At 37.1% G+C, this 12,853-nt stretch overlaps 1 protein-coding gene across 1 annotated transcript in view; it reads left to right on the top strand.

Moving 5' to 3' along the window:
• ROBO1 (roundabout, axon guidance receptor, homolog 1 (Drosophila)) overlaps window positions 1–12,853 on the top strand; it is a 156,014-nt gene that overhangs the window by 31,573 nt on the left and 111,588 nt on the right. Inside the window, exon 3 of the mRNA XM_009883873.1 lies at window positions 8,770–8,927. Coding sequence (XP_009882175.1) covers window positions 8,770–8,927 — 158 coding nt within the window. The remainder of the gene's footprint in view (window positions 1–8,769; window positions 8,928–12,853) is intronic.

Here is a 12,853-nt window from a genome sequence, read left to right as displayed (position 1 = left end):
AAGGAGAAGTGATTTAGTCGTTTGAGTGTGATAATGATACTGTTTATTCTCTGATATTAAAATGCCATGTTTTTCAAGCACTTTCACAGCATAATGGGGATTTTTTCATGGAAATAGGGTCCTTTCAAAAAAACATTGATTGTAGTGGTATAGTTATAACACGCTAAAATTTGAACGCTAACCAGAAGGACGTGACTAAAATTGTTACCGTGAGGCAGGACCTTAGTGCATATGCAGATTTAGTACTATGCTGCAGAAAAATCATTGTCACAGGCATGTGAATCCTTATTTCTTTAAAAATGTCTCCTCTAATAAGCTTTTGGCTTCTTCAGAGCAAAAGAATGGTTATAAGCAATTGCACAAGCATCAGCCATTTAAGTCTTGCCTGTAGTACAGAAACAGTGCTGCCACAGTTTCTTTGGCAAGTCTTTGGAATAGTATCTCCTCTTTTAATAACACAAATTAAGACAAATAAGGTTCCATCAGGTTTGGCTGAGGAAGGGATTTTCCAACTTAGAAACTGTGGGGAAGAGAGTCAGTTTTTCAAATATCAAGCCAGAGTAACTTGCTACTTGGCAGCAACACCTTTTTAATCAATTGCAATCTGGCTCCATTTGCCAGTGCCATATATGCCAGCCTTAAGTTCTCATTGAAAACCAGCTAAATATTTGCTTCTGTCCTTGCTACCTGTATGCCTTCCTTTATTTTTCTCCCTGGAATCCTGAGTTACAGGACACTAAACATTTTTGGGTTCATTCATGTTGTCTTTCTTAAAATGGAAAGTCATTTTGCTTGTGAAATAAGGTTTGATAAGTAGTTAAGGAAAACACTGATATTTTGGTGAAATGTCTTCTCACCTTTTCTCTTTCACTGTTTGGTCTTTATAGCTCTTTTGTCATTTCAGTTACTTCTTTATATTTACTTTGGAGGCCCAAGACAAGGTCTTGCTGCAGCATCTTAATCTGATTCTCTTTCTCTATTATAATCTGCTTTGAAGGAAGGCTTAGTGCAGCTAACAGTTCATTGCAAACTGGACATCAGGACCTTTGCCTGGAATGTACTGAAAAAAAACCTTTATCTACAGAACACACCCAAATCCTTGGATTTAAAGATGCAAACCCTTCTTTGCCTAGGGAAAACTAATTTGGGATCTCCCAAAGACACAGTTCTTCTGTGAACTGTGTCTAAAACCCCTTGATTTGTGTCCGTAAGTTTGGAAATCCACTGTGGTAGTCATGCTAAAAATATTGTCTGTAATGAAGCATGATTCAAATAACCCCAAAACTCTAAAATGAAATGTACAATAAAATAATAATAATAGTAATAAAAAAGAAAATAACTGTAAAGATTTAGGACAAGTCAAGGTTAACTGTCTCTGCAGTCTGTACAAATGAATCTACTCTTCCGGGAGGTAAATTCTGATGTACAAGTAGTAAATGCCTTGTCCTAGACCATAATATGTGGAAGATGTTGAGAGGGATGGTGCTTTGTACACAGTCAATCAAATTAATAATTAGGTCCATTCTCCTGATCTATTTTCAATTTTCAGTCAACCTAAGGGACACTCTCAGAGTCGCATGCCTGAGGCATCACAGATTCTTCAGGGTTTAATTAGGATTCCCAGTGCTGCAGCGTGCTGCTCCCTTAGGCCTGTCAGTTACCCTTCTCACAGGAGTTAAAATTACTCTTTATATGACTTATCACATTTGGGCATTTAATTGATTCCCAATTCATCGTCTAATTTGTTTACACTTCCCTTTCCACACATGGAAATACTGTTATGGGATGACAGCTTTGTTGCCCAGTAAGATTCCTGGCAATACTTAAAGCCCAAATCTTCAACTAGTGAAATAAAATCAGACTGATTGGGAGTGCTTTCCATAAACTTTTGTAATTATCATCAGTAACTTTAAGCCAATGGTTTCTACAGTAGTATTTTTTTGGAACCTGCTCCTTAAGCTTGTGTTTCTTTCTATTGACAATTGTAAGTTTCTTCATGAATGAATGATAATAAATACTATTTTAACTTCTTTATATGAAATCAGTATGTTTATTGCCAAATGTCTCAGCATTTAATTGCTTTTGCAGTGCAGCATATTGCTTGGTTCAAGCATATCACTTGTATTTGTCATCAGTGCCTTTTAAAAGATGTGACCTAGTAGGAGCAGCTCTCCTTGCTTTCTTTCTACGTTAATGGTTTAGAAGCATGCAAGTGTTATATTTGCTAACATGCATTGCTTAATTTAAAAAGGAATGACACTTTTTTTCCAGAGAAGGTAACTATTGACCTTCAGTAGATGATAAGATCCCACTTTGGTGCTGATGTATAAAAAAGCAATCAATCAAATACATTACTCTTTAGAGAGAATACATTTTAAAACAACTTAAAAGTTACAATAATTGAGGCAGTACATTTTGTTAACATTTTAGAAGTGTGATCTGATTTCACTGCTGTTATTTCGTACATCAGACAGCACCTTATAATCAAGCTACTTTACAAGGAGCAGTCTCTTATATCTGGAAACCTATTCAATGCAAATTATTAGACTGTGTCATCAGGGTAGTCCTGTGTCATAGGAGGGCTGGCTCTGTGAGGGAGTTAAGCTGTTAGGCCATGTGTCCGGTGTTCCGTAGGTTTGAAGCTCAGAGAAGGCTGAAAGTAGATTAGAGATCTAGATACTGAACTGATGGGCTTCTGCTCGCCCGGAGAAGGCTCTTTAGTCTGAGAAAGGTGTAGCAAGATCCAATAGCTGACGTCAAAGGGCTTCGAGGTGGGAATCAGATGAGAACTGAAGATGATGAAAGTGAGGAGCCCCTGGGTAGGCTGGCTGCTAGATGAAATTAATCGCTACCTGTTGGAGGCTCTGTAAAAGTGTAGACTTATTTTGAAATGTGCAATACCATATTGCTGGACTCGGTCACTGCATAAAATTATTTCCTGTATTACGTGAGTGGTCTTGTTAGATGATCATAACAGTAATTTCTGACTATTTATAGCCCTACTCCTTCTGTTCCATTTTAATGACCATGTACTGTAGTTAAAGCCAGTGTTAACCTGTTTTTAACATCTTCAGAAAGGAAAAGAAATCATTTTTTTCAGGTAACCAGTTTTTGCTTTAGCTTCACATGACCATATGGAAACTTTTAGGGGATTGTCTTCAAAAAGAATATTTCTCATTTATAGAAGTTCAAGGTTTTGGTCAAACCAGATAACATTCTTAAAGAGTTCAATAAGGTCTAAAATACGTTTTGGTAACACACATACTGTCTTAACTCTGATCATGTGTGCATTTTTTATTCTTTTTGAACTGAAGTGGGTGCCATGGCACTTCCCCATTAGTGGCATGCATGTATTAAAAATGATATTCTGACATCTGTATAAATTTCATGCCAGCAAAGTCTTTAAACCATAGTTCTGGCTGATGCTTGTAATTAAAATTAAGCACCTGTTTTGAAGTACTGTTCCAACTGACTAATGTCTTACAGTATATTTTAATGCCAAAAGTGTCTGCTGTGTGTCTGTAAGTTTGAATTACTACAAGTTCAGTAGGTAGTGGGGGAAAGGGATCATCGCTGGTCCTAAATTACAGGAACTGTTCTGCTTTTGAATAACAGCCCAATCCTGACTAAGAGATATTTAGTTTCTCTTTGATTATGGCTTCATGGCGCTGGAACATTTATATAACCTCCTGAATCCCATTTTTCATTTTCCTAATCTTAAAGCATTTTACATCAAGTGCACAGCGCTGTTGTTGTGTGCAGTGAAGTAGTACAGTGAGCAGTGGCATTGCTCAGCTTTAGCACGTAGTTTGATGTTAGCACATTTTTGTTTGCCGGGCAGAAATTTGCTCGTTAGTTGAGGTTTGGTTGTTTTATAAAGCAATTTCTTCAATTTATTTCACCTTTCTGCATTTTTGAGGCATGTGCTAGAATACAAGGGAACATTTAAATTATCTTCATGCAGAAAGAGTGGAAATTGTTGGGATCTCTTTGGTTGTCTTAATTGTGCGACACTTTGGCTCACTGATCTCTCTCCAACAAGTAGCCTTGCAAAATAATGTGTTTTGTCCAGGGCAATGCTGGAAAGTGAGCAGGAAGCAAGTCTGGACCATCTCTTTTGGAAGAACTGAAATGGATTAAGATTGCCTTAATCTGATTATGAAACTGCACCCCAAACATCTTCATTTCCCTCTCTTCCTCTGTTCACTGGGTGACCATGGCTGTAATATCTTCGTTGATTAGGGATCCTGGCTATATTTTGGTGCACTGCTTTGAACTGATCTAACATGAAGTGTCTAGACAGTCTGACTAGAATGGACCTGTAATCAGAATTTCAGGAGATTTTCTTATTTCCAGATCTTAAATGATACCACCTGTTAAAGCATGATATCCACAATATATGATGGTAATTAGTGTGTTCCTTACAAATTCATTCTTTTCACTTATTGACTAAAGCTTTCTGGTTGTTTTCTTTTTTCTTGTGTTTTGCTTTGGTTTGCTTTATTGTCTTTGAACTAGATCACAGTTATTTAATGACAAACTCTAACAATAATCTTTCTGAAATATCTGCAGTGTGTATATGCAAAAAAAACCCTAGCTACCTACCTCCTCTTTCACTCAGTAATGACTCCTTACTCTTTTTCATGGTAGCCAAGAAATTACTTAAGAAAGAAACACTGGGTGCTACATTTTGAAAAGCATTGTTTAGGGTTTACACAAAAAATATTGTATCTACTTATGTTGTTTGTCAATAAAAAATTATCCTCAAGTGATTCCTAGTTCTGCTCTGGGAAAGATTCTCTGGGGAAAGTGCAATTGTTTTGTTGATTGAATAATGCACAATATTACATAGTTGTTTGATTAGTTTGACTTATAAGTGGAGTTATAAAAGTTATTCTTGAACCTGACTATTCCGCAAGCATAACATAGACGTGTTTTAAGCACAACCACAGGCGTTAAGAGTTCACACAGCAAGATCGTGGAGTTGTCCTAGCTGTGCAATGGCAATAATTACAATGATTATTCATTGTATTTTATAAAATACTAGAGTAGACTAAGATGTTAGAAAACCTTACCCGCAGTATGTCAGAAATGGGTGTGTGTGGGGGGGGGAGGGGGCTGTATCTATGAAGATTCTACACAGAATTTGTTAAAAAAAGAAAAAAAAGGCAAGCATAAGCACATGCTGTACTGGATTACAAAGTATACTTCTAATATATCTTCAAAAGGAAATGTATTCTCAATTTACAGCGAGCCTTGGCTATGAAAGACAGACAAGAAAAAAATGATTTTTTTTTCAGTAAGGGAAGAAAATTTTAAATTTATAACTTCATGCGAGATTGCCAGGGCCTGAGGCAAAAAACAGAGCATGTATCTACTTTACAGCTGCAAAAATAATTACATGACGACTATCTGTGGAGTAATCTCTAATGGATTACATTTTGTTAGCATTTCATTATGTAATGTTAGAGACAAAATAATTCATAGTAAATGGAAAAAAAATACTTGTTTTGATGTATCTATGGCCTGGACCTTTGATGTCCTCCTAAGGCATACTATTAAGCATTGGTTAATTTGTGAAAGGTCTTGGTTTACAGACAAGGTACTATGCTTGTAAAGCTGATATAAGACTAAGGAGTGTAGAAACTACTGAAGTAATTTGTTTTTATTGTGCAAGTACTGGACTTCTTTGTTGCTTCAAAGGTGCGAAAAGCCATCTGAGGTGCTATCTGATAGGCTTTCCTCTTAGATTTATGAGGTCTTTCAGACTTGAAAAGCACTTATGGTTTATTACGATCACTTCAGTTGATTTTTATTTTTTTTAAACTTAAGGGCATTTCTTTTTATATATCTCTCAGCTTGATGCAAGTGATACAATCTTCAGCAGTAATAAGAGGCTTCTTACTCATGGTCAAAACTCTCCTTTTATTGTGTTGCTGTAGAACTGTGGTGTAGCAAATAAACTCTTCTGCACTTTCATGTGCTGTTGGCACTGGGAACTGGATATATGAGGGTTTCTTAGTAACTTGGTGCAACTTCTGTTTCTTCTTCTTTTATGTTCTTTAGTTTGGAGAAGTGAAAAAAAAAAAAAAAAAAGAAGTAATAATATAACCAGTGGCTCCAAGCCAGATCAAATTTCTTTTCAAGTAAATAGAAAAAATTCTTTGACTTCAGCAGAAGCAGTGTCAGCCTAGCCACTTACACTACATGATTTACTGTATCTGGACAGCTTGAGGGCTACTTGGGAACACAAGAAGTTGCATCTGGTTATTAATGCCATATTCAGTATAAACAGATTAAGTATAGATAAGGTTTTCAGTGTGTGTGAGTAGTATTTTAACAGTCCCATAACCAAAATAATTTGATGTATCCAGTTTTGATGCATCAATACTTAGGGGAATGTAGTAAGGAAGCTGTAAGAGAATGCAGGTTAATCTTAATAAAGTTTTCTTGAAAGCAGAAGGGAAGCTAAAGGATTGGTCTTTTGACTTACCTTTCTGAAAAATTAAAAATTACTTAATTACCCTTTCTGAAAACATATTATTTCCTCTAGATGTAACCTGGATTAATTTTATAGCAGAAAACATTTTCAATTTTCCCTAGTCCATAGAAGGAGAATATCCATGTGTTTTGCTTTTTATAGAGAAATTCTTTGTTCTTAGATGGAGTGCATTTTCTCAGGTTTTTGTACACCAAGCAATAGGTGCATGGTTGGTGGTTGTTGTTGTGGTGGTGTTTTTTTTTTTAAACAAACTTTCTAGATTAGGTCTGTTCATCCAAGAGAACATGTTCATCCAATAACATCTCATTGTTGTAGCCTAGATGACCCCCAGAGGTCCCTTCCAACCTAAATTATTCTATAATTTCTTCATTAAGTCGTGTCATTCTCTTGTATTAGTTTGTATTGTTCAAGTATAGAGACATTTTATCCTTCATTATGCCCTTTTATTGCTTCAGTATCTCCTGATTCCAGGGCATCCAGAAACATCAATAATTAAATTGAAATATATGAACTGCGAGTGCTTCAGTACGGAAAGGGATTGGTAAATTCAGATGATGTCTGGTGAGATTTGCAATAGGCTTCAGTCTGTTGGCACTCAGATGTTCCTGTTTACTTTCAGAAATTATGTTTCTAGAACAGTAGTAAAATATTCTGTATTTGTTGCTTTTGATTCCTATCTATACTTCTGTATTAATCTGGAACTTTCCCTGTTGTGTATTATGTTATAATGAGCCAAGCTGGACACATAGGCCTGTGACTGTAGCTTCCTCCCTTCATTTTAGATTAGCATTGCAGAAAGTAGGTGCGAGAAAGGTATATATGCGTATCCCAAAGCAGATGATCCTTTTGCCCTCAGACCATTTTAAAAGGTCTTAACAGTATGAAAGACCTTACAGAGAGGAATGGTTTGGTGGCAGGGCTGTACCTGCCAATCTGTAAGCAGACCCACAGTCCTTAACATCTGACAATAAATCACACCTGGCTTTGAAGCAGCAGTAACAACCAAGCCACTATTCAGAAGTGAATGTCCATATATCTGTGGTCCATGGCTTGGGGGATATATTTTTTACTGCAGATTCTTGGCACTATTTGCTGTTGACATAAGATTGTTGCAGGTAGCAAGAGTGACAGATAGCTTTGTCAAAATCCTAAGAGTCCTTTGGTTGTAATGTACTTTTCCATTACCATATCCTTTGTTCAGTGTGGATGGAGTAACAGCAGTGGAGAGGACTAGAATGTTGTATTTATTATCATTTGAGTTATTTGTTTTCAGATTAAACCTAATGCCACTTACTTGGCAAGACTTAGGAATGCCATTATTCTGTTAAACTGTGCCTCTGTGTAGTGGTCTGCTGAGCACAGTACGATGTCTCTCCTCTTCCAAAAGGAAAAATAATCACACAGCTATTGATAAAATGCCTAGTAGGTGATTGGAGGGAACTATAATTTCCTAGGTCTGGGCTCAGCCAAACAATGAGAAAGAACAAATTCTAGTAATGAAACCGCAATAAAAATGTTTCTTTCTATGAAAAGGTAGTAAAATTGACTTATTCCAAAAGAAGGATGTGGTCCTGGCTCATGCTAAGGGATGACTCACGGAGATCGGGAAGTTGTTGGGTTTTTTTCTTGAAAAAGACACAAACCAAATTGCAAAGATGAGTTTGGCTAAGGCTGCATAAATGTTTGGCATCTGATAATGTCATCAAAGAACTGGGAAGTTCAGTTAGTTTGTTCATTTTTGCCATAAAATCAGGGATGGGTGCAATTTGTAAGGCCAGTGGCCAATCTTTAACCATAAACCTTTGAGTTACTGGCGGGCTGACCTTGTGTCTCAGAAAAAGAGAGGCAGAAAGCAATCTCTGCCATGTTCTCGCCAAGTGACATTCTACCTGAGCAGAAGACATTGTGCCTTCTGCAGCTGTGATAGGAATCCTGTGCTCACGTGCTAGGAAGACACTGCTAATATTGCTAGTGAGAAAGCTCTTCGGTGCAGACAGTCCTATGTCTGTGTTAGCCTTTCACCTCTGTCAGTTTTAGTCACTTGGCTTGTATTTTGGAAGTTAAATATGAGTTGTACATGGGGTTTCTGTCTTACTGTGTGGAAGTACCAGAGACCATCCATAGATGCCAAATGAAATTTTTTAACTGAATTTTAAATTAATATCAAGTATGACAACAGGGACCATTAAAGGCCAAAACAGAACGCTTTGCAGTGCTATTAGTGTATTGTTCGGTAATTTTTTACTTAATTTTCTTTATTCTTTTAGTTCTACGGGATGACTTCAGACAAAATCCATCAGATGTAATGGTAGCAGTCGGTGAACCTGCAGTGATGGAATGTCAGCCCCCAAGAGGTCACCCAGAACCCACTATATCATGGAAAAAAGATGGGACCCCTCTAGATGACAAAGATGAGAGAATTACAGTAAGTATAAAAAGTTTTTCAAACAATGGAAAAATCAACTAATCTAAAATTACTAGTCTTTTGAGCATGTGGGCATCCAGCCATGCTGTACTTTCTAGGATCTGACCTTTGCTTGCCTCGGAGGCAAGGCTAGTTTGCATTTAGCTTGGAATGTGTCCTCTAGTCTGGTACTACTTCATTGCAGGGTATGCATTCGTTTGTTAAAGAGGATCATGCAAAACATATGTTCTTCTCTTCCTCAGAGGAATTAGAAGCTTGTGGAAATGAAATTCATTATATTTGTCACTGTCCTATAATTTTCTTGCCTTTTATCCACCTACAAGTTTCTGCAACCTATAATATCTGCCTTCTTTGGTTGGAAGGGGGAACTACTAGTAGTCTAGGTGAGACCTTCTTTTGTAATTCTGTTGAAAAGAATCCATGTAGAGAAGTTGTGCATTGTATTAGAAATGATAAGAAGGTTTTTAGGATATAGTCACATTTCTTTAGCGAGATGATGGCTTATCCTATCCTCTCCAATTAAGCTGTTTTCTCGTTAGAGGTGTTGTCATGCTCATTTGTATCTGTAGCTTGCTGAATGCAGTGCATGATTATTCAAGAGTATGGATAAAGCAGCTTCTCAAATCAGAAAACTATCCTTCTTTTGATTTTTGACATGTGAAACAATAAGCTAGTGAGCCTACATGGCTTAAAGAAATGGCAATGAAAAATGAGTTCAAAATCATTTATATGCTGCCAACATGGTGATATAAAACATCTTTCTGTGTGGTGAGAAACAGTATCATCTGAAAGTTCATACCATATAGGATCTTGTTGGTACTGGGAGGATTACAAGCGTAAAACAAGATCAGAAGCACGTACAGTTTATATACCTCAATTGTATGCTGAAATTAGTGACATTTTTAAGTAAGAACAGTTAAACCCCAGCAACCTAAGTAAAACATTACCACTTTTGTTTGAGATTTAAATTGTGTGTTGTTCCATTTGGTTTTTTACAAACAAGACAAAGCTCAGGCATTCTGTAGTTGTGGCATATGCATGCATTTAAATTTTTAAGTACCCTACCGAACCTATACTGATTGCTGGCTATTAACTCAATTCCTCCAATCATACTTGCTAAGAACTTGCAATTTCCTTTTCAAATCTCCTTCCCACTGTGACAAGTCAATTGACCTGAGATAAAGAGAAGATTCCAGTGCTACTGTTTTTTTCAGGAAATGCTTTCTAAACTTGCATTTTCTATTACTATAGTTTATTCTCTTGAAGGATTTTCAGGTGTTGCCTATTAAGTACATTTCTTTCGTTATGCATGAAAACTGCTCTTCTCCCAGCTGCCGGAACAAAGACATACCCAGAACAAAAACAACTATCATTGACTGGCAGTGCCACCTGTATTTATTGAAACTGTGCTTACGATGGAATAAAGGCTCTCAGTTTGGTTTTCTTTTCTGGTGATTGTATCAAATACTCACCTATATAGTATTCTTTCATCGTGACATCTGTTGTAGTTATCTTGCATTATCAGCTTCTGCTTCCAAAAACAAACAAATGAAAATGAGTTTTGATGTAGGTGTAGATATCCACTTGTTTCACTTGCCCAAATGAGTGTTTGTTTTCAGAGGTGTAAATTAACAGTGCTGCGATAGCTCGCGCAACTGCATTCGTTTACGTCATATTTGCCTGGCATTGTCTTAAGCAGCACTATTAGTATCATGGATGCTTTCTCCCACAGGCAGGAGACTGAAGCTACATTGTAATGCAGATTTGCATCGACTCACAGCTGTAGCAGGATCTTGCCAAGTGGATAAATATGCATTCAGATGTACATCTTAACAGCTTTGCAGTAACCATCTGTATCATCTTGCTAGTGGCTGGGAGGCGAGGGGAGAGCAGGACCTGGAATGGACAACATGCTAAGAGACAGATGGGCAAAAAGTATTAATTTTGAAACCTGACTTAAAATTATTCCATTTCTGTGCACTTACCTCCTTTAGGTCATTTCCATTTCAGTCCAGCAACAGGAGCATAAAGAATTAAAAGAGTACAACAGCTGAAATAAGGATGAAGGGTTTTAAGCCATAGATTTCATTTTTACATGACATCAACCTTTTTTTTTTAAGAAAAATGTTTTTCATTTATGTCCCTTTATTTGAAATGAACACCTACATTCATTTGATGCAAAATTATCATTGACTCAGTGATACTAAATTTCAGGTAATACAATTTAGAGATGTTACTTTCCTCTTTTTAAGCCATGAAATTAGCAGATCAGGAAATGTCAAACTGTATGTGTTGGTCTTCAATATATATGTAATACCAGTGGGCATTTAATCAATGAAAATACTTTAGTGGCTCCACTTCTAAAGCATTTCCACTTGATTTCATTCTTAAAGGCTTGTTGATCTTCAACTCTTTGCCATTTTGAGAGTTCTGTAAATGTCCAAGGCTGTTTAAAGCATTTTGTATTTATTCTTTCCTTTCTGACAAGAGGTTTAAAAGAAATATTGAGATTGTACTTTTTTTGGAATGAGGGATGATGCTTGGCACCTCTTTTTTTGATTCATATCCATGCTTAGTTCATAAAGATGCTATGCTCATGAAGCAACCTTATTTTTAATATATTGAATCTTTTTTTCTCATCTGCAATGACAATGTTGATCTTTGAGTCAGCAGAACTGGGCTTTACAGACTGGGTATTAAGAGTGCCGGAGAAACAGAGGTGGTAGCTTGGTTCCTGACAGAGTTTGAAGCAAGAGGTGTGACTAAACATCAGTTAAATAAGATCCAAGTTAAGGCACAACTTCCTCTGGAATGCAATAAAAAGAAAATATTATTTTGTCCTGGTAGGGTTAAGGAAATCGATAAGTTTATGTAGGTGAGATAATAAAAATCAAAGTAGTCTTTGCATATTTTTGGTCCATTTGTAGGGCAAATAAATGTGCTTTTAAGAGGAATAAATTTATATATCTTTCAGGTTATAAACAGTAGCGAACGGAAAAAAAAATAAGAAATGAAAGTAAGGGTATGGGCACAGCTATCTGTGATGGGCATTATAGAAACAGACATTTTCTTTGAGCACAGCTCTCCCAGGATTGCTCAGTTTTAGCACGAGTCAGACTCAGTTTAGGCTCTTCAGTGTACACATGTCCATGGGGTGCATCTGATGAAGAATTATCATCAAAACATTTTTTTCTCTCTGCTCTTGAGTCTGATGTCTATAAACACTTTTCTCAGTGCATTGGAGCTAAACATGATTTTTCTCATGTGTATTCTTTACACCACAGTATGAAAGCATATGCTTGATGTGGCTAATCCCTCTCCATATATTTATTACAAATGAAGCGGGAATGACAGTCTTGCATGTGAAGCAAATGCTTATCTTTAACTTAATTTGTTGAATTGAAAAACAATTATCATGAGGCCAGAGCAGAACTAGTGCGATTCTCTGCTCATCTAGTTAATCTTTCTCCTGGGATTACTGTGAAATCAAGAAACCCTTCTATAATATGTATAGCTGAAAAGGAGTGCTTCAGTGCAGACCAGTGTATCGCTCCAATTTCTCACTGCAAACAGTGTAAAAATAAAGTGTATTTTTCCAATTTCTGAAATGTTCCATGTGCACTAGGAGAGGCTGTTTGACTCTTCTCTTGGAGCTGGGACACAGTGGAGAAAGAAGATGCCGGGCCCTGTCTGTGAGAGAGCGAGAAGGGAGCTCGCCGGGGTGGGGAAGTCCCTCGATCTGTTTCCAGCCTTTAGTGATGTTTTAGTGATGTCTTTGGAATCGCTGTCTTGCCAGGGGAAGTTCGTAGACCCACAAACTGCTTGGAGCGAGGATCTAGGCCAGGGCTCCGGGCTTCTAGGTGTCCTTACCAGGAACAGGCCTGCTGCCAGCCCCATCAGTCTCGCCATCTCCTTTGCATGGCAGC

Source organism: Charadrius vociferus, unplaced genomic scaffold, assembly GCF_000708025.1.
Source record: "Charadrius vociferus isolate BGI_N301 unplaced genomic scaffold, ASM70802v2 scaffold414, whole genome shotgun sequence".
Classification (NCBI taxonomy): domain Eukaryota; kingdom Metazoa; phylum Chordata; class Aves; order Charadriiformes; family Charadriidae; genus Charadrius; species Charadrius vociferus.
This window is presented reverse-complemented; position numbering and strand designations above follow the sequence as displayed.